Here is an 18,937-nt window from a genome sequence, read left to right on the forward strand (position 1 = left end):
TTAAATAAGGAAAAAGACTCAGGTTAATTAGCATATGCACCCACTGGATCTGCAGTGACAAAACGACAAAGTCTAGTGCTGATGGACACCGTGCAGAGGGTCAGCCACCCTCGGCGCAGGGCCGGGAGACTGGTTTCCAGGTTCGACCCGCTAAGATGCCCGTGTCCAAGGAGAAGAGCTTATCAAAAAAAAGAAAGGGTCTAGTCAGAAACTCTTTAAAGGACAACCAACAAAGGACTACAGAAGGTGTGTGTCAAGATTTCCATACTGCACATACGCAAAGAAGCCCTACGAAGCTCAGGGTAAGCGCCCAAACCAAACGGCTGGGGGGGTGGAACACACTGATGGTACCTATGAGATGAAGTAACCGCAGGGCTACCATATGAGGAATTTATTTCACTAACTGGGCAGAACTTCATATAAACACAACCTGATTTCCCTGACCTACTGTACATAAATAAATCCTTTAAACGATGAGTCCTTGAACTATTTACGGTGGGAAGGTTTGCACCGGAGGAAGCATGTGCTTCCTCTGGGAACAGAAGCCTCCACCAGGCTCTGCCATTGAGCGCTGCGTTCAGGGGTCTCTGCTTCCAGCCGCGCTGGGAAACACAGCTGAACTGAGTCAGGGACTTTCAACTCTCCAATCTGGAAAATAACCGCCCCCACTTCTCCAGCTCTCGATCAGGGTTATTTTGGTGGACCAAACCAAAATGAGGAGTGTCCCCCAAAACCAGCACAGGGAAAGCAGAGGTGGGAAAGGAAACCATGGGGGGGGGGGGGGCGGGGCGGGGGGGCTGGGTCTGTACTGCTCTGCAGTGTTCCCACCATGTCCCCCCGCTCCGCTCTGGAGCCCGCTCGCGGCTTTCTCACTCAGCGCAGGGCTGTGTGTGGGCACTGCTGGTCCCCGGAGAGCCTCCTAACAGTTCTCTCGCTTTCAACACCGAGGGGACTGTCCACACCCAGCCTCACCTCTGCAGGCTTGTGGACAGAACCCTTCCCTGGGGCAGCCTGCTCGGCTCCAACAAGAGCTCATTACAACCAGGCTGCGACACTGGGCTGCAGGCACGGGGATGGAGAAAAGGACCTTCCTAGGACCTGTCACAAGTGCTCATCTGCATTTCCAAGGCCTCCCTGAGAACAGAGCTGTTCCTTGTTGTGTAACCAACTCCTGCTGCTAGGACCACTCTCACAGGTCACATACATCCTGCAAGACCCACCATGCAATAGTCACAGGTGGGAAGGCAATGACCTAAGGGCCATTTCTTCCCCCGAAGCCCATGTCTGTCACCCTGGGGGCCAGAGCAGGCGCCTGTTTCCATGGAGCAGGGAGGGAGGAGCCCACAGAAGACACGTGAGAGATGGTTTGGACCAACATCACTAACTGGACCCTGAAGAAAGCCTCCTTACAGAGAAAAACACTCTCAACTGCCCAGTGGAAATTAGAACACTTTGTGCAATATTTTGGTCCACTCTTAGCTTCTTTTTTCTTCATTTTAAATTAGGCAATTAAAGGAGCACCCAGCACACAACTCGACACAGAGCGTGTGGGAGGACCAGCCGGTGACAGGAGCCCAGGCCTCGGCCTCAGGTCTGAGCTCCCATCGCTGCTCTGGCTGCGACACCGAATGGCAGCCCCACGGGGCCCGGGAGGGTGAAGGGGGGAGGGCAGTTCCAGCCCCAGCAGCTCCCCCATCCCTGCTGGTGCCCGGCTGTCAGCGCGTTTCATCCCACGCCTGTGGCCGGGAGGGTACCCCGTGTCCTCTGTCCAGCAGAAGGGCCGGTCACCTTCCCTTGCTGCGCGGTGAGCGACAGAGAGTCTCCCTCTGGAGGTGCCGCCTCAGGCCAGGTCGTCCAGGTCTACCTCAGGGATCGGATCTCGCCAGTAGCAGAAGGAGCTGAACTCTGGGCACAGAAAGGCAGAATTCTGCTCCTTGCTGAGAAGGGGGAACACGTGTTCCACGAGCTCACTCAGCCTGTGGTACCTGGGAGAGGGCATCGGGAAAGACACACACAAACTGTTATTTAGCATTTGATTTGAGCGCCAGCTCCTGAACTTCCTCAGATGGGAAGGATCCCAGACAAGGCATTTCTCCTTCCCAGGGCACCACCTCCCTCTTCAAAGTCCAGGCTCCTCAGCAATCCCAATAGCTACTGCAGAGGAGAGGACATCCTGGCAGAGAGGAAGCCTCCAGAGGCAGGTGTGGTTCTGATTCTCGGCCCCTGGCTGCAGGCACTAGGCTGAGAAGTGGGAACACACTTACGATGACTTGTTTCCTTTGGTCCTTTCTTGTATGAGTTCGCCCTTGGGGTTCACGGTGAAGATCCTGCAGTCTGGAACTCCAACTTGAGTATAAGCATAGACGTCCTGCAGCAGAAAACATGCAGCAGGGTGATTACAGAGAGAAGGAATGAGGAGATGGTTCTCCGGTTCCTTGTGAGCCAGAGGAGGAGACTGTACAGAAAACATGTGGAGTTGGGGCAGCACAGCTTTGCCACCGAAGCCGAGCTTCAGACAAACACAAACTAAAGAGTGGGGCCTCCGGCAGAGGAGCCTGGAAGCCAGAAAACTCGGGAGCCAAGAAGACGCCAGGGGCCCCGGAGCAGGAGTGGGGAAGCGTTAATGAAGGGAGGCACCCGTGCCCTGGTTCTGGGGCGGATCCAAGACTCAGCTTAGAATCACTCAGAACGTGAGTCAGGTCCACGGCCATACCACCCTGAACGCGCCCGATCTCGTCTGATCTCGGAAGCTAAGCAGGGTCAGGCCTGGTTAGTACTTGGATGGGAGAACGTGAGTCAGAACTGCTTGAGGAAATGGAACTGAAGCCACAGAGACAGAGGAGGCCCCTTCGTCACACACCGACATTGTGGGGCACATCTCCACCTACAGGCCCTTCCCAACTGCTGGAGAAATTTACAACAGAGAAGGTGAAAGCCTACTCAGCACAGAAGATCCTCATCGTGCCTATACAACTGCTTTGAGAATTACAACAGGGCTATACCCTAAAAGTACTTTCCTCCAAGTTTTGCCCACCACATCCGAATGTGTAGCCTGGAAGACACACTTACATTTGGACGGTTTCCAAAGGCAGCATAGAAGGGCTGCTTAGATGGGGCAAAGAGATTCTTGATATCATTTAGACACTCAATTTTGAACTTCTCTGGTTTCTTTTCTATTACTTCCCTAGGGGAAAAAAAATACAATCACCAAATCCAAAATGGTAGTTCTCCCCGGTGTGTGGTCCTAGAAAGATCTTAGTGCTCACAACCACCCCATTTTTTAAATCCTTCGTAACCAGTATTTTTCTCCTTTTGTCAACCTGACTTTTCTGAACCGTGTCTGACACCAAGGTGAGCTGTGTGTGAGTTAAACGATACAGAACCGAGACGCAGAAGCTCTGCAACAGACACAGTCCAGTCAGGCCCCGGCCCCTCTGTGAGCACACACACACGCGCACACGCATGTAGAGGCACCTGTGGAAGGCGGAAAACAGGCTGCTGGGGGACAGCATCAGGGGGCCGCGGGGCAGGATCGTGCCCTTGTCGTTGACCCAGTGCAGGTAGCCGCGGGTCATGTCGGCCATGCCGATGGCACGGGCAGAGCAGTAGAGGAACTTGTAGCCATTCCTGAAAAATAACGTGTCCTGCTTAGCCCGTGTGCTTTGGCTAAAGGGGGAAAAAATGCATTTCCCTTTTTAAAGGTCCAAATAAAGTTCCTCTCATTTACTACGAAAATCAAATTCCTAAATTTAATAGGAAAATAGTTAAGGTTATAAATATCTCACCATTCCATGAAAACCACCATGGGGGAGAAATGGAGGTACACACAACTAGGGATTATGCTAAATTTAAAAGTAATGACGTATCTTCAGCACCTGGTCCATGGAAGCCAGATTACAAAACAGACAAAAATCTGAGGCCATCTTTCAATGATCTGCTACAGATGAAAGATACAAAGGATCTTGTTTATAAGGACCATTTCCAGAATGGAAATCATTCTATAAAACAAGGAGCAAAATTTTACCTGGGTAACTGACATACTCATAATTTTCATATCATGACATTCTCAACTTGTGCTTTAGACACTGTAATTCTGCAGATCAATTATTTAACTCATATGTATTGGGGTCCCACAAAGGCCACGGAACTCTTCTTACAAAAAATACATGCGTGTATTACCTACTTAAAGAGATACAATTAAAAATACTCATAAAACCAAAAATGAAAATTGGCTCTCTTGTTAAAGTAGTTAAAAGCCCAAGTACAGCTGTGACTATAGACACAGGAAGTGCCTATAGCCCACAGCCCTGTGAGAACAAGATGACACAGGTTCAGTGTGTAACACGCCAGGCACACAGCTCCTGTCCCACAGACAGAGGCTCATACTTTCCCCTGCATGAGGCCCAAGGAAGCGGTGGGAAAGGAGAGCGGGAACAGCTGGTCATGTACAAGATTTCTGTGGACGGGCTATCAAATGCTCTTTTCCTACAGTTCAAATAAAATTCTAGCTCGCCAGACACGTGGGTCGGGATACCTACTCATTGATGGAATGGTAGAGCTTTGCAATACCCTGATGAGTCCAGTCTTTACCCAGCTGTGGAAGAATCTGTCCCAGAGCATCAGACCTAAGAGGGCAGAAACAGAAAAAGGTATCAAGGAGTCAAACATGTAAAGCGAAGCATTTACCCATTTAGCTCAATACCAGCTGCCAGCGGCACCGCGGGGGGGTGGGGGTGGAGGCAGGGTGGAGGGGTGCAGGCACAACCCATGAAGCCCGTTTCCTTGGCTTGTGCACCCGAGGCAAGGACCCCACCAGGAGCTTCCAAAAGAGCAATCAGACACGAGGGATTTACAACCATGCGCCCTCTTTTTCTCTTCTCTAATCTCAAGAGCTTCTCTTCTGCCCCCCATGCCAGAATTTGGAGACCAAATAATTAAATCTTCCCAGAAGTTATCATTATTATTACTGGCTGCAGTGCACTACTTGCAGGATCTTAGTTCCTCAACCAGGGATTGAAACCGGACCCCGCAGTGAAAACATAGAGTCCTAACCACTGGGAAGCCAAGGAAGTCCTCCAAAGTTATTTTTGACGTTCATCTGTTTGGCCCCACCCACTTCCTACATCCATAAAATGACTCTGTGGGGATGGCACTCGGGACATCTCAGTGCCTACAGTTTAAAAATCTCTCCTGATGGTGGCCTGTCACTCCGGTGAGGGACCCCTCCTGCTTACTTGGTTATCGTTCCGTCGATGTCAGAAATGATGACCTTGTCGTTCCAGTTCCACAGGTAAATGGTCCCTGCACAGCGGCACGTACCTTGATACTGGGTTGTAATACTGAACACGACATCATTTGGGCCATCTTGGAGCTTCAGTTTTGCCTTTTATACAAAGTAAAAGAATAAACAAAATCAGAGAGTTTTGAAAATCAATGGCACATCACTTTGCTGGAATTACATGTAACAAGTCACACTTTCCAGGAATAAATGGTGAGAGAAACTGCTTAAGATACAATGTTTCATGAGAAAGGATCCTAACCTTTAAAATACATAAATATGTGTGTGTAAATAAAGAATGGACAGAAATACATAAACACAGTAACTGTTAAAAAAACAAAAAACAAACAAAAAAAACCAAAGGAAAACAGTTTGGGAACAGAATCTGAACATTCCCCAACCCACCAGGGCCCCAGCTCGCGGAGGATGGCCCAGGACTGCGCCACTGCCTGAACCATGTGTTAGGTGCCAAGGACTCTTCTGATCACCATGCCCCCCCACCCCCACCCCCGACGCTCTTCCTCTGTACCTGGGACTGCCCTGGGGCACAGCAGGACCAATTCATACTGAAAACGGGTGAACGTCAGGGACCGAGAAATAAATAGGAAGGAGGAAACTGCATCTAAGTAAGAAAACGTCATTTTCCTATGGCTGTGGCTCCTAAGGGACAGCGTGTGGCCCAGTGCTGGACTGGATGTGTACAATTCATCCAGGCAACAGGCTGAAAACACAGGTGCCCTAGTTCACTCCCAGACACAGAGGTGGGAGGCCTGGGGTGAAGGAGGAGGAAGCATGCCCAGGTGGCCCTGGGGGTGGGGGACGCTGCTCTCCCGGATGTATGTGAGCATTCACATGCCCACACACTGGGCGGCTTGGGGGCGGCTAGACAGACGAGTCGGCCTGTCACGTTACACAGTCACTGAGCTCATGAGACTGGATCCACCTGCACCGTACGCAACTCACGATCTGGTCTGAGGAGAGACGAAGAGACTTCTTATAGGAGGTGGTGCTGCCATGGCTTGGGGGCTCCGTGGGGATGGGGTCCACTGTGATGGACTCTTCCAGCTCCTGAGACCCCTCATCACTGGACGAGTCGTCCTCGGCCAGCCTGTTCAACATAACTCCGTTACTGAAGAGGCAGCAGGACGTTTTATGGACAACAGCTTTTCATTTAGGATCAAGAAGAGAAAGAGATCCCAAGTCCATTCTAGGAGGAGCCATTCCCCAGACCCAGGGTCCATGCCTGCGTACTCCTCCTCCATGACTGGCCATCCGTTATTACTCTCCCTCTATGACTGACCATTTTCTGCTACAACCAATGAATGCTACCAGGTCTGCTGATTCTTATTGAAAAGGATATGTACGTCTCAAAAGGTACAAATTACAGAAAACATGAATGCTTACAGTGATTTAAGAAACTAACAAGAAAGATTTTATACGGTACCTTTAAGAAGAGGGTAAAAAGCAAAAAGATGAACCCAAGAGTTAGGGAATGGGAAGAGAAAAAATCTGATGGAAGGAGAAACACCAGGGCAGAAACAAGAATGGGCTATATCATGGCATCTCCCCTCGGGGCAGCCAATCCACATGTCCAAGGCAGCTCTATTCCTTCCAAGAAATGAAAGGGACCCATGCCCATCTCTGAGAGCCTGTTACATCTCCCTGCTGCACCTGACAGCTGGGGAGCAGAGTACCAGGGACAGCACAGCTCATGATTCCCCAAGATGTCCTTCCCAGAGGCCAGCATTTCAGGGCACCCGAGTCCATAGCCCCAGGACGGGAGCAAGGTACTCAGGAAGCAGTGAGGAGTGTACTTACTCAAAGCTGATGAGATATTCTCTCTCTCTCTCTCTCTATATATATATATATACACATATTTTTGGCCATGCCACATGGCACAGCTTGTGGGATCTTAGTTTCCCAACCAGGGATCAAACCTGGGGCCCTGGTCCTAACCACTGGACCGCCAGGGAAGTCGCGAAGCTGATGATATTTTTAAAGGAAAGTAGAAGCTACCATCTGTGAACTGAGTGGCACAATGAAGCCACTGACTGTCATGTGTGTTCACAGCACAAAGACATTTCTGACTAAGAATTAAACAAAACTGCCAACGTCAACCAGGTGCCCCCACCTGCCACTAGCTGGCTCCTTCGCGCTCGACGGCCGGTCGCTGGGCGGTGGCACCTCCGATTTCCCTTCCTTGGCCTCTGGCAGCTGGAACAGCAAGATAGTAATAACAAATGTGCAGTCCTCCCCCAAATGACAAGCAAAAATTCATCAGCAGCTCTTGCCAGGAATGAGCAAAACCACTTTGAATCCACGACTTAAAATGCTTAAGAAACAGACTTTCTCTAGTTTAAGCCAAAAGGACAGAAACCTGAGAGAGAAGTCATACGCTGTCTGTGCAAAAAGCTGCCGCCACAAAGTCAGGGGTTAAGAACTGCTGAGAGAGCACCGGCTCAATCACACAATATAATACAACTGGGTCTGCGGCCGGGACACCAGGCCTGCAGAGCAGAGGGGACAGATGCCGCCACTCCTGCAGGGGAGGGGCGAGCTCTGGCTTCCATCTGGATGCGGACGCAGTGCGGTGGGAAGGGCTCAGGCTCTGGGGGTGGACTTAAGGTCACACCCCGACTCTATCCCTCACCAGTTACGTGCCCTTCGTTAAGCTATGTCATGTCCTCATGCTCCAGTTTCCTTATGTGTAAAACAGGAATCCAAACACCTCTACTGTTGGGCTATAGTAAAAGCGAGAGGTGAGGCACGCGAAGCACCCAGCATCAGGTCTGCACACGTAACCTGTACACCAAACATGGTGACTGCTATTACTGTAAAAGAGCATCACGTAGCCCAAACTGACTTCCCTTGTGCTTGGCAAAAAGGTTTTTTTGAATAAATGAAAGATCCACTTCTTTTCAGCCCACGCACAGGAAGGGTTACCTCCAGCTCGGTTACCTGTTTGGTTATGCTCTCTCTCTTACGCCAAAACCACCAGCGACCAGATTTCTTTGGCATCTTATCTTTCACCCAGGACTCAACTGTGGCCTGAAAACCATCAACATGGGTTAGTCTAGCCATATGTCAGCTACCACTTGACTCCTCTCTGCCATTAACACACAGGATGGTGGCAGTGCACCGCACACCTCCCAGACGCCTCTGAAAGAGGGACAGTGTCCTCTTTGGTGGCAGCTCTGTGGTATGAGACCGGGTGGTCTGGCTACGCAGGAGCAGCCCTCTTAGGGTCTTGGCAGGCAGGCTGCTCTCATTTCTCTACCTCGGGAAACGTGGTTCTCATGAGTTATGAGGACCAACTGATGATGTCATCTTGGTGGAGAGATTCAAAGCAAAGCTTCAGTTTCTAGACAACAGATTTATTAGCCACAAGCTGAAGGACTCACACCGAGCCCACGCTTCTGGTGGCCACGTCACCCTCTTCTTGCTGCTGCTTTCCATGTTAATGGGAGGAAATGTTTTCATTCATTCTATATTCAACAATTAGTAAAAATCTCTCAACCTTTATACACAATCAGAAACCAGTATAAATATCTAGTAGAAATGGCAAAGATACGGCAGCCCAGATAATTTCCTAGATTTTGGCGCATGAGATAGTCTGAGTGATAATATTAATTTTAAAACATTAAATAAAACTGAACAGTACCGAGTTCAGAAATATGGATTTCTCTAAGCACTACAACTGTTTTCTATCTAAGCTGTAGCTACTTCTGAGGAGGCAGCGAACAGCGGAGTGTCTCACCTTGGGTAAGCTCTTCTGGAAGACCTGCAGGCTGAGGATCAGGGGAGCCGCCAGCGCCCAGTTGTAGTAACTGTGAGAGTAAAACCGCATGACACCGTCACACCAAGAGGAGAGGGCGGAAGGGAGAAATACCACATAAAACTCCTTATTCTCTTCAATGAGAAGCTGATCAGCTAAATTTCTTGCCACAAAAGTAATCTTTGCTTCAAGCCAAACTTCTCTGAGCAAAGAAGCAGCACAATGCATAAAACAGAGTAGCATTTTAACGCCTCATTTGAAAATAAAGCTGAGGCTTCACTTTCACCTCAAAGCCACTTCCCATTAGCTCACTTATATGAAATGGCATATTTTATAGCGAGAAAGACTGTAACGGTTAAAAACAGCACTTAGGGAAAAAAAACCTGCGAGAGTATTTAACAATTACAAAAGCAAGAGTCTTTACCGGTTATATATCCGTATCACAAGGTTGGGATTGTCTATAAGCCCAGGGTTTTCTGCAAATTCGTGGTAAGTAATGATATGCTCCATGAATTTCTCTGCAATGTAAGAAAATAATTATCTGTTTGCTTAGAGATCACGTAAATAAATACCCATATGAGATCAACACAATACTCTCTACACTGGAGGGACCATAGGATTTAAGAAGTCCTTTAAAACAAACAAAAACCCCAATGACTAACTTTTCTATATGCATCCAAAGCAAATGTCAGACACTTGTGTTTTTTTTCCAGGACAAGAAAGAACACTTCTTTTCTACTCCCCCTCTTCTACCACGCCTCCCCCAGTTGGGAAAAAACAAAACTAAAAACCAAAAACCGATCAACCAAACAACAAACAAACAAAAAAAAACAGGAAAAAGGAATAAGCCGGAACTTTTAGGAAAATAGATTACAGATGTGGCAAGACGGAGGAAGATACAAAGGCACAGACGTGCACGCACACACACAGCTCCATAACCAGAGAAAACTGTGAGCTTCTTTCTTACAAGAGGGAGACTCTTGACGGGCAGGCAGCTGCGTAACTGGGGAATATTCGTGGGGGGTCTTACAGCTTTAAGTGCACAAGTACAAGCTACATTAGAATAAACAAAACATTTTATAATGCTTGGAGGAAAAACCAAACAACTGAATTTGGCTAAGGGTTTGTCAAGAAATAAATCTCAAGTTCTGGCCCAACAAACGAGGACTGTGCGTGAATTTCAGCGTCCTGTTCCCAACCCTGTGCTCTAATGCAGGCCGACAGAGAATTCTCACTGGGACTGTTTCTCCTGCTACTCTGTAAATTATTTACTTTTATTTGCCATTTCTGCCTCCCCCAATAACAAACTCTACCTAAGGTCACAGTATTTTTTAACTATAAATTTTATAGTTTATATAAATTGTATATCCCCTCCTCCACCTACATTTTTTAAAGTGAGGGCTTATGAGGATTATAATTAAAATGTGACCTATTTAATTTTGTCCCTAGAAGGAACCACTGTCCATAACACAGTCTTAATTTTGAGCAAAAAGTCAAACACAATTAAGAGGTGGAAAAGAGGTGCAGTGATCAATCACCCTGTGACCCTAAGAAGAAGATTCAGGGAAGCACAGCGTGAGGCTCAGGGTATCCCGCCTGTCACATGCAGAAGAGAAAGGATGACGTTAGTCATAAAACGAAAAGGAAAGACAATCAAGGGCCACCAGCCAAACTGAGAAAACATTAAGAAGAGTCCAGTTTACAAAAGGAGGTTAAGACCAACAAGGCCAAAGAACTTGGGACAGACGTACACACAGATGCTCAAGCCACAGCAGAGTCGTCTGAACCGGCCCCGCTAAGCAACTCCCTTCTCTTGAGCAACTTTACTCTCTTGGGACAACTCTCAAGATGAGACAGAAAGTAATCCCTTCTACTTTTTGCCAGAAACATCCATTTACTCAGAAGACAATCGATTCTGGCAGCTTCAGGTCCTCCAGTCATGTCTCAGGCTCCAGGCAGCCAGGCCCCAGTCCCACAACTATTCCAACAACATTAGAGAGAGAAGGCGGCCAGAGCTGAGCTGACCCTGGCCACCCAGCAGACAGGGACCGCCCAAGGCCTTGGCCCCCAGACACACACCCTCTCCCACCCGCTTACCCATGACGTCACCCCAACACGAGGCATCTCGGTGGGGGGCCAAGAGTCTGATGTCAAAGGGAGACCCTGTGACCTGCACAAGACCCCTACGAGCTGGATTCCCGCAGCAGCTCAACTGTCAAGGCCCACGAGGATGTTTCTCGGGGTGGGGGTGGGGAGGACAGGCCTACCTTTAGAAATCTCTCCATTCTCGCTGAGGCCCCCGCAGAGGGACAAGGTGACGTCGGGCAGGTCCATAGCAGAATCCGAGAGGCACTCGGTGCCGCTGTCAGCGGCCGCGCTGCCCACGGACTGTGGGGACTGGGAGCCGGAGAGCGTGTCGGACTCGGGCCACTGCCTGGAGCCGGGCTCCGACTCGCTGCGGGAGAGAAGCATTTGCCGTCACACAACTGCCCGCATTCCCAGCTTTCCAACCACAGGGCTCCCTGGGAGCTCTGAGAAGGTGCAGCTGACCCGCCATCAGATACGGCTTCTCTTAGGTAGTGATGAGAATCCTATCATAGATGACATTAAAAACAGCCTGATAGCACTACTGAGGAATTAACTGAGTAAAGGGTCACAAAAATCACCACCATCATTCACAATAACGCAAACTTTTCAACAAGGCCCTTTCTGACTTAAAGGGGTAAAAGAATTATAAGCATTTATTTACATTTCCATGATGAAAATGACAGAGTAATCAAGAAAAATCTGATGTCTGAAAACCGTTTGATCTTAACTCCCTAGAAAAGGTTGTGGTACTATATACATCCTGTAGGAAATTACTGTAGTCAACGGCTATATCATTTTTAAAAACAAGGCCTTTCTAAATTCATCTGTTACTTCACAAAATAGAACAAAGAAATTAACCAGGTGAAAATTCTCAGGAGGCTATACACACCTCAAGAAAGAAATGTACTGAGAAACTAGAAATAAGCTGCTCTTACACTAGTGAGAGTCAGACCTAAAGTCGAGGCTATTTTAATATTTTTATTTTTTCTAAATAAGGCACAAAAACTAGGTTTTCGAAGCTGATCCTAAAGGAAACTTTCTGTAATGGAGCACAAATTTGAGAGAACAAGAACAAGGCAATGGCGCCATAAGCCTCTTAGTCATGAATGTTTACTGATCTATACCTTTTGGATGGATATTTAACGTCACATTGAAAAATACTGGCCTAGAATTTTCTAATTCTTTCACTTTGTTTAGAAAGTCAGTATGCTGGGCTTCCTAGGTGGCACAGTGGTTAAGAATCTGCCTGCCAATGCAGGGGACACGGGTTCGAGCCCTGATCCAGGAAGATCCCAATATGCCGCAGAGCAACTAAGCCCGTGCGCCACAACCATTGAGCCTGCGCTTTAGAGCCCGTGAGCCACAACTACTGAGTCCATGTGCTGCAACTACTGAAGCCCACACACCTAGAGCCTGTGCTCCCCAACAAGAGAAGCCACGGCAATAAGGAGCCTGCGCACCACAACGAAGAGTAGCCCCCACTCACCGCAACTAAAAGAAAGCCCACACACAGCAAAAAAGACCCAACACAGCCAATAAAATAAATAAATACATTTATATTAAAAAAAAAGTCAGTAAGCTGGAAATTCCCTGGTGGCGCAGTGGTTAAGAATCCGCCTGCCAATGCAGGCGACATGGGTTCCATCCCTGGTCTGTGAAGATCGCACATGCCACGGAGCAACTAAGCCTGTGCGCCACAACTACTGAGCCTGCACTCTAGAGCCCTCGAGCCACAACTCCTGAAGCCCGTGAGCCTAGAGTCTATGCTCCATAACAAGAGAAGTCACTGCAATGAGAAGCCCACGCACCACAACAAAGAGTAGCCCCCACTCGCCACAACTAGAGAAAGCCTGTGTGCAGCAACAGAGACCGCACGCAGCCAATAGATGAATGAATAAATTAAAAAATAAAAAGCCAGTATGTTAATGTATGACATCCAGTGAAGTTATATGATTTTTAGAAAAATATCTGAGATTTGAGCAGTAGGTGGCAGCAGAGTACAGATATGTCATAAATAGTTTCAAACACCACTATGTTTTGCATTCAAGCCTTTCAAGAGAGTATTTAGAATTCTCTCTCCTAAGAGCAATGTACACCCATTTCAAAGTACTGAGATTGATCTGATCAACAGAATGTGCTCCTCACTGGAAATGGTGAAAAAGCCAAAGCCACGTAAAGCAGCAAAACCTGCTCTTATGCTGGGGTCCCGGTGCAGGCCGACCCCTGGGGTAAAACACAAACACCCACGTCTTCACCCTCCGGGGCTCACGGCTAGGTCCCCTTGCGGTCAGGTGTGGCCACACAATCAGATGACCGAATCGCCCACATGGACAGAAGGCATGTGCTGTGTCCTTCCCAAGCCAGGGCCCCTGAACACCACCCGTGTGACACTCTCCTTTCCCTGTCGAGGCCCTGAGGGGACGATGGAGCCTCAGGATGGAAGGAGCTTGTGCTCCCGGGCCCTCTGTGCAAACACCAGCACTGGAACAGCATCACCTGAGCAAGAAATGAACTGCTGGGATCAAGCCACCGAGGTCTTGAGTTTTACCAGTTACAGGAGCTGGTGAGACCCTAACCGACGCCACCACTAATACGCAGAGGGCCCACCTGACTCAGGCACCAAACCCACGAGACGGGTGTGATTTAGGGCAAAGTTTAGCTCTAATTACAAATACTGGATGTTCAGTCAGGACGACAATGGTCACAATGATAAAACAAATGCTTATAAGCATTTCAACAGTCTCTCTGTCTCTAAATATTTACTAATGTCTCAAGAAACAACCAGCCCCTGAGGTAAGAGGCCTGCGTGGTGAATGGCAGTGGTCCCAGACAGTCAAGTTATAACAGCACAGGGAGGCCCCACGGCAGTAGTCACGCTTCCCCATTTTTCAAAAGGGAAACTAAGAAATCTGCCTTAGGAATCCCAGTGCAAATAAGTGATTAAGGACTCGGAGGCTGGAAATAGGTAATTTTAAGACAGCTTATATTTTAACTTTCTTAATGGGAAAAAAAAAAAAAAAAGGACCAGTTTCAGTTTTCTCACCTTAAAAACTCAACTATTACTTCAAATGAAGTGGTTCCTTGGAGACAAATGCAGGGCAGAAAACTAGGAAGGAGTTTTAAGGATCTTTCAAAAATATCTGTAAAAATTTAAATATCTTCATATCAATCCCATCTTTTATTTTAAACAAAAACTTAAGAAATGCTTTTCAACAATTTATTTAAAAGTGTATAATTATGTGTGACTATGGCTCAGTATACTCAAGCCGTACTTCTCAGGGGGAAAGGTAAATTTTTTTTGTAATCACAGAGTATTATAATGGAATTTCCCCAAGAATGGAAATGACTTTGGGAAAACAGCACAAGTCTATCACTGTTGAGACGTCAGTGTTATTCCAAGGGAGAGTCATGGAGGAGGAGGGGCGGGGGTGCCAACAGCTGAACTAGGTGATGCACAGGCCCTGGAAGGGGCCCCACCAGAAACAGGCCTGCGAGCACGGACTCACTGAAGAGCAGAGCCCTGCTTTGTAAAGTATCTTTGAATAAAGCTATTTTTACCTTTAAAACACATAATAAAGAAAACAAAAGCGAATGAACAGGAAGTGCTAATCTGAAGTCACATCCACTGTTATGCCCTCATGCAGGCTTGACTAGTGCACCTTCTCACTGTACTGAAAATTTCTCCATAAATAAGTAAAGTATTAATTTCAAGTCACTATAGTCAAAACAACACAGGCACAATCTCTGAGTTTTCCAAAATCTGAAGCAATCATCCAACTTAGCTAAAGGATACCATGCCCTTGCTCCTTTTTCTCAGACAGAATGCTTTGTTCTAGAAACATCTAGACTATTTCAGAGCTGCCCACTATTCAATACAAAACCCGCTACCTTTTGGGGAAATAGAGAGCTGCAACCTCAGGTTCTAGCGCCTTTAGGTCATCCAGGTAAATATCATCAGGCCCCTGGTGCTGACTTCTCTTGTGGACACCTGTTTTTGTAAGAAAAATACACCAGAGTCGAGACCTTGGTTATTCTTCATTTACAACTCTGCAAGAAAACAAAGGTTTGCAAGTAATAAAACAGACCATGATTGTTGGAATTGCGCTGTATTTTTAAAGGCGTCAACGAACCTCTTCCCCTGTGTGGGTTCTCAGCATCCATGTGAATGGCAGAGGGCGGCAGGGTCGCACTCCTGACAGCCACCCAGTACACACGCACTCAGTCATGCGCTCTTTCACCTGCTCTCACGCGGAGAATCCTGGGCCCTAAATCACTTACACTTGACGGTAACGTTTCTTATATTTATAGCATGAACAAGCGTGACCAAACCTGATGTGATCACCAGCACTGAGAAAGAGGCCATCATTCTAAAGCCACGAGGAGAGGTCTGTGGGGAACAGGGTGCTCGCAAGGTGCCTGCGGAGGCAGGACCCCTCACCACGGGCAAACCTGGCACAGGGTAACAGTTAGCATCACCAACAGTGGGACATTATGAGATGCAGTAGGAAGCAGCTTCAATTCAAAAAATAAAGACTATTTAACCCAAATCCAGTTAGGCCTCTAGAGCTGTGCTGCTCCTTCATCACCAGCCACACATGGCCACTGCACACCTGGCCTGACCTAATCAGAGTCACGTCTGTAAAACGTGGTGAAAAATGTGAAAAACACACACCAGCTTTCCAAGACTTCCTATAAAAAATGTAAAATATCTCCATAACTTCTATATCAATTACTTGACAATTGGCTGGGCTCTTCAAAAGATCAGTATCATGGGTACAGAGAGAGAAAGAGGTGCAGTGGGAGGGTGTGCATGTGTGAAAGAGAAACAAGGAGACAGAGATGGTGTGTGTGTGTGCGCGTGTGTGTGACAGAGAGAGACAGAGACAGGGGGTGTGTGTACACAAACATGTGAGTGTGTACAGGCTGTTCTAAATAAAAAATATTAAACATAAAAATGAAATGCAACATGTAAACCTCGATGAGATCTTGGTTTGGGGGTAAAAAACCAAACCAAACAGTTAAAAAGCGATTCAAGGTACATTTGGGGAAAATTAATGTGGATTCAACATGACAGTGGCACCGTGGTTGTGCAAAGAACGTTAGAAAGTCTGTCTCGAGTATTTAAGGGTAAAATGTCATCATGCCTGCACCTTGTTTTCAAATGGCTTAAAATAAAAAACTGTATGTGTGTGAATGGAGAGACAAAAAGCAAATATGAATAGAACTTTTTACAATAAAAAGTTGGGAGGAAAAAAAAGAATGAAGCCAATTCCGTGGTGGAAACCACCACTCAGCATTCCTATCTCCAGTCAGTTCCTGTACTATGTGCCGAGAACAGGGGTCACGACTCCCTGACTAAACCCTGAACATGGGATGCCCCCTTAGCAGCCCTCAGAGCAGCACATGGGGTTCGACAAGATGGACTGAGCTAGGAAGGAGCAGGTACAGAGATCCTCACCAGCTGGCTGAGCACACATGGCCACAAACACGGTGACAGTCATTTTCTTTTACTTTAAATAAACTGTTTCTGAGTGACCCTGAAGGTCCATACCTGTAGAGGCTATTAAGTCAGTTTGTGATCATCCAACCTATGTGTTGGCATTTTTAAAAAAGTGAAGTAGGTATTTAGCTCTATGTAACAATGGGTATTTTAAGGTACGATTTTACTTCCCTAAAAATAGGCCCAAGGCCAATGTTCAGATACTGAGTTCTGACGACTCTATATTTTTCAACAGTAAGAATGTTCTGACAGATGAAAACTACTTTCTGAGAGTGAGAGCTACTGAGCCAGGAGCTGCATCTCACAGGACAGCGGCCCCCAACCTTTCTGGCACTAGGGACAGGTTCCACGGACAGGGGGAGGGACAGATGGTTCAGGTGGTAATGTGAGCAGTGGGGAGTGGCAGATGAAGCTTCACTCGCTCACCCGCCGCTCACCTCCTCCTGTGCAGCCCAGTTTCTAACAGGCCACAGTCCCTGGGGTTGGGGACCCCTGGGTTAGAGGGCAACAATGAAAGAAGAGAACACACACTAATAATCAGTGTGCATTTATTTATGGACCATATTAGTGCAGCAAAAGTACTTGATTTGGCCTCAACTGATCAGACATTTCAGGTGTCAACATTTCTCTAGTCTAATTTCTTCTCTTAAATGTAACTGTTTAGGATTCTATTCCTATTCTACTCTAAACGCTCCTCAGGGTCCTGAGCAGCCACGGCCAGGGGAAAGAGGAGGTCAGAGTTGGCTCCAAGGGCACCCAACCCCCTAAAGGGGCAGGTCCCAGTTGGGAGCACAGACACAACAGCAGCCACCGCATATGACCCAAAACCCTGGAGACACTTGCCACCTAGATTTAGAGCAGCCGAGGCCAAATCAAACTACCTTACCTCTCTTCTTTGAGGGCGAGTCGACTTTAGCAGCTGGTTTAGCTTCTGAGGGCGCATCCGTGAAGGACGGGGGAGGAGGGTGGTGGGTGTCTGACCCCGCCAAGGGCTCCCGAGGCCCTGCTGCCGAGGCCGCTCCGCTCCTCTGCTTCCCTGGGGCCCGGGGCTTCGGCTTCACAATGGTACAGACCGTCTCCCCCATGGAAGCAGCCTTCTCAACTTCACTTAGGAGGTTGTCCTCGCTGGGAATTACCCGAAAATGGGTATTTTCTGATGGAGTAATCATAGCTGTCCTAGGATGGTGGTCAGATCTCTCTCTTTTGCTGACCTGAAATAGGTGAATTGTTTAAAAATTAAACTACTGTCAAAGTTGTTAACAATGTAAAAGTAGGCAGTAAGATCTCAAAAGATATATTTTTTTAAAACTGGAGGGCCTAAACATTTTTTTTTCTCTTGAGAAATGCATCTTTCCAATTCCTTCTTCTGTCACTATGGACTGGCAAAAAAGCTTTCATAATCAATTCCCTATTTAAAATTTCACTGGAAATTTTAGCATCCTTTAGGAACTTAAAAAAATTTTCCTGATTAAAATGTTAAATTAACAATCAACATTAAGAAGTAGGAACACACAAAATAATGCTGGATTCTTTCTACTGTCAATGTAGCACAAATGTTACAGGAGATGTTAACGGGGCCTTGCTTATGCGACCACACGAGGGCACCACCATCACTTATATTCCCATGAACTCGTGGAGAAATCCCCTCCACTCCGCAGGCAGGTGAACCCTCTACCTTGGTGGACTCTGGAAACCCGCCCCACGTCCACTCCATGTGGGACTCAGATCTGAGCAGGCTCCCAGCGGGTTTCACTTCCAGCTCTGAGTCGCTCTTAGGACACGCCGCTGGGGAGTAGGGGCTGCAAACACAGGAAAAAGAAATGTGATGACTCTATGGAGTAGGAACTTCAGTCTTGCTGAGCTCAACAGATGAAAAGAAATATAAAGAAATATAAGTTTGAACATATCAACTTCACCCACAGATATTAAAAGGCTATTTCTCCACTTGAGTTCTTTAATAATAATAAAAACAATGCCAACTAGCATTTATTGTGAACTTACCGGGTCCTCAATAATATGCATTATCCCACTTGATACTCTAAAGAAATCAATGAGAAACAATTTTTTTGGAGAGGAAATGCATGGAAAGATAGGTTAAGTTAACAGTACAGAGAGAAACTGGATTTGAACACTAAGTGTGACTGCACATTTCTTCACAGTATTAACAACAGTTACAATTAGTAGTTGACACTACAAAGAACTGTAGAGGGTCAAATTCTATGTCGATTATACAGGTCTACACTGGCCAACTCTGAGCATAAGTCAGATCAAGTTTAGAAACAAAATAATTACTGAG

General features: G+C 47.2%; 1 protein-coding gene across 2 annotated transcripts in view; it reads right to left on the reverse strand.

Annotated features, from left to right (window-relative positions):
* Nucleotides 1-1,429: 1,429 nt before the first annotated feature.
* Nucleotides 1,430-18,937, reverse strand: part of LPIN2 (lipin 2) — a 77,737-nt gene continuing 60,229 nt past the window's right edge. For both annotated transcript variants that reach the window (XM_057699788.1, XM_057699789.1), the window contains 15 exons: nucleotides 18,317-18,440; nucleotides 17,528-17,852; nucleotides 15,030-15,129; nucleotides 11,321-11,508; nucleotides 9,478-9,571; nucleotides 9,036-9,105; nucleotides 8,237-8,326; nucleotides 7,410-7,492; nucleotides 6,242-6,386; nucleotides 5,235-5,383; nucleotides 4,539-4,625; nucleotides 3,475-3,627; nucleotides 3,070-3,184; nucleotides 2,265-2,368; nucleotides 1,430-1,985 (listed from right to left, as the gene is read on the reverse strand). In XM_057699788.1, coding sequence (XP_057555771.1) covers nucleotides 1,841-1,985; nucleotides 2,265-2,368; nucleotides 3,070-3,184; nucleotides 3,475-3,627; nucleotides 4,539-4,625; nucleotides 5,235-5,383; nucleotides 6,242-6,386; nucleotides 7,410-7,492; nucleotides 8,237-8,326; nucleotides 9,036-9,105; nucleotides 9,478-9,571; nucleotides 11,321-11,508; nucleotides 15,030-15,129; nucleotides 17,528-17,852; nucleotides 18,317-18,440 — 1,972 coding nt within the window. In that variant the 3' untranslated portion in view covers nucleotides 1,430-1,840. The remainder of the gene's footprint in view (nucleotides 1,986-2,264; nucleotides 2,369-3,069; nucleotides 3,185-3,474; nucleotides 3,628-4,538; nucleotides 4,626-5,234; nucleotides 5,384-6,241; nucleotides 6,387-7,409; nucleotides 7,493-8,236; nucleotides 8,327-9,035; nucleotides 9,106-9,477; nucleotides 9,572-11,320; nucleotides 11,509-15,029; nucleotides 15,130-17,527; nucleotides 17,853-18,316; nucleotides 18,441-18,937) is intronic.

The sequence above is a fragment of the Hippopotamus amphibius genome, chromosome 11 (genome assembly GCF_030028045.1).
Source record: "Hippopotamus amphibius kiboko isolate mHipAmp2 chromosome 11, mHipAmp2.hap2, whole genome shotgun sequence".
Lineage (NCBI taxonomy): Eukaryota > Metazoa > Chordata > Mammalia > Artiodactyla > Hippopotamidae > Hippopotamus > Hippopotamus amphibius.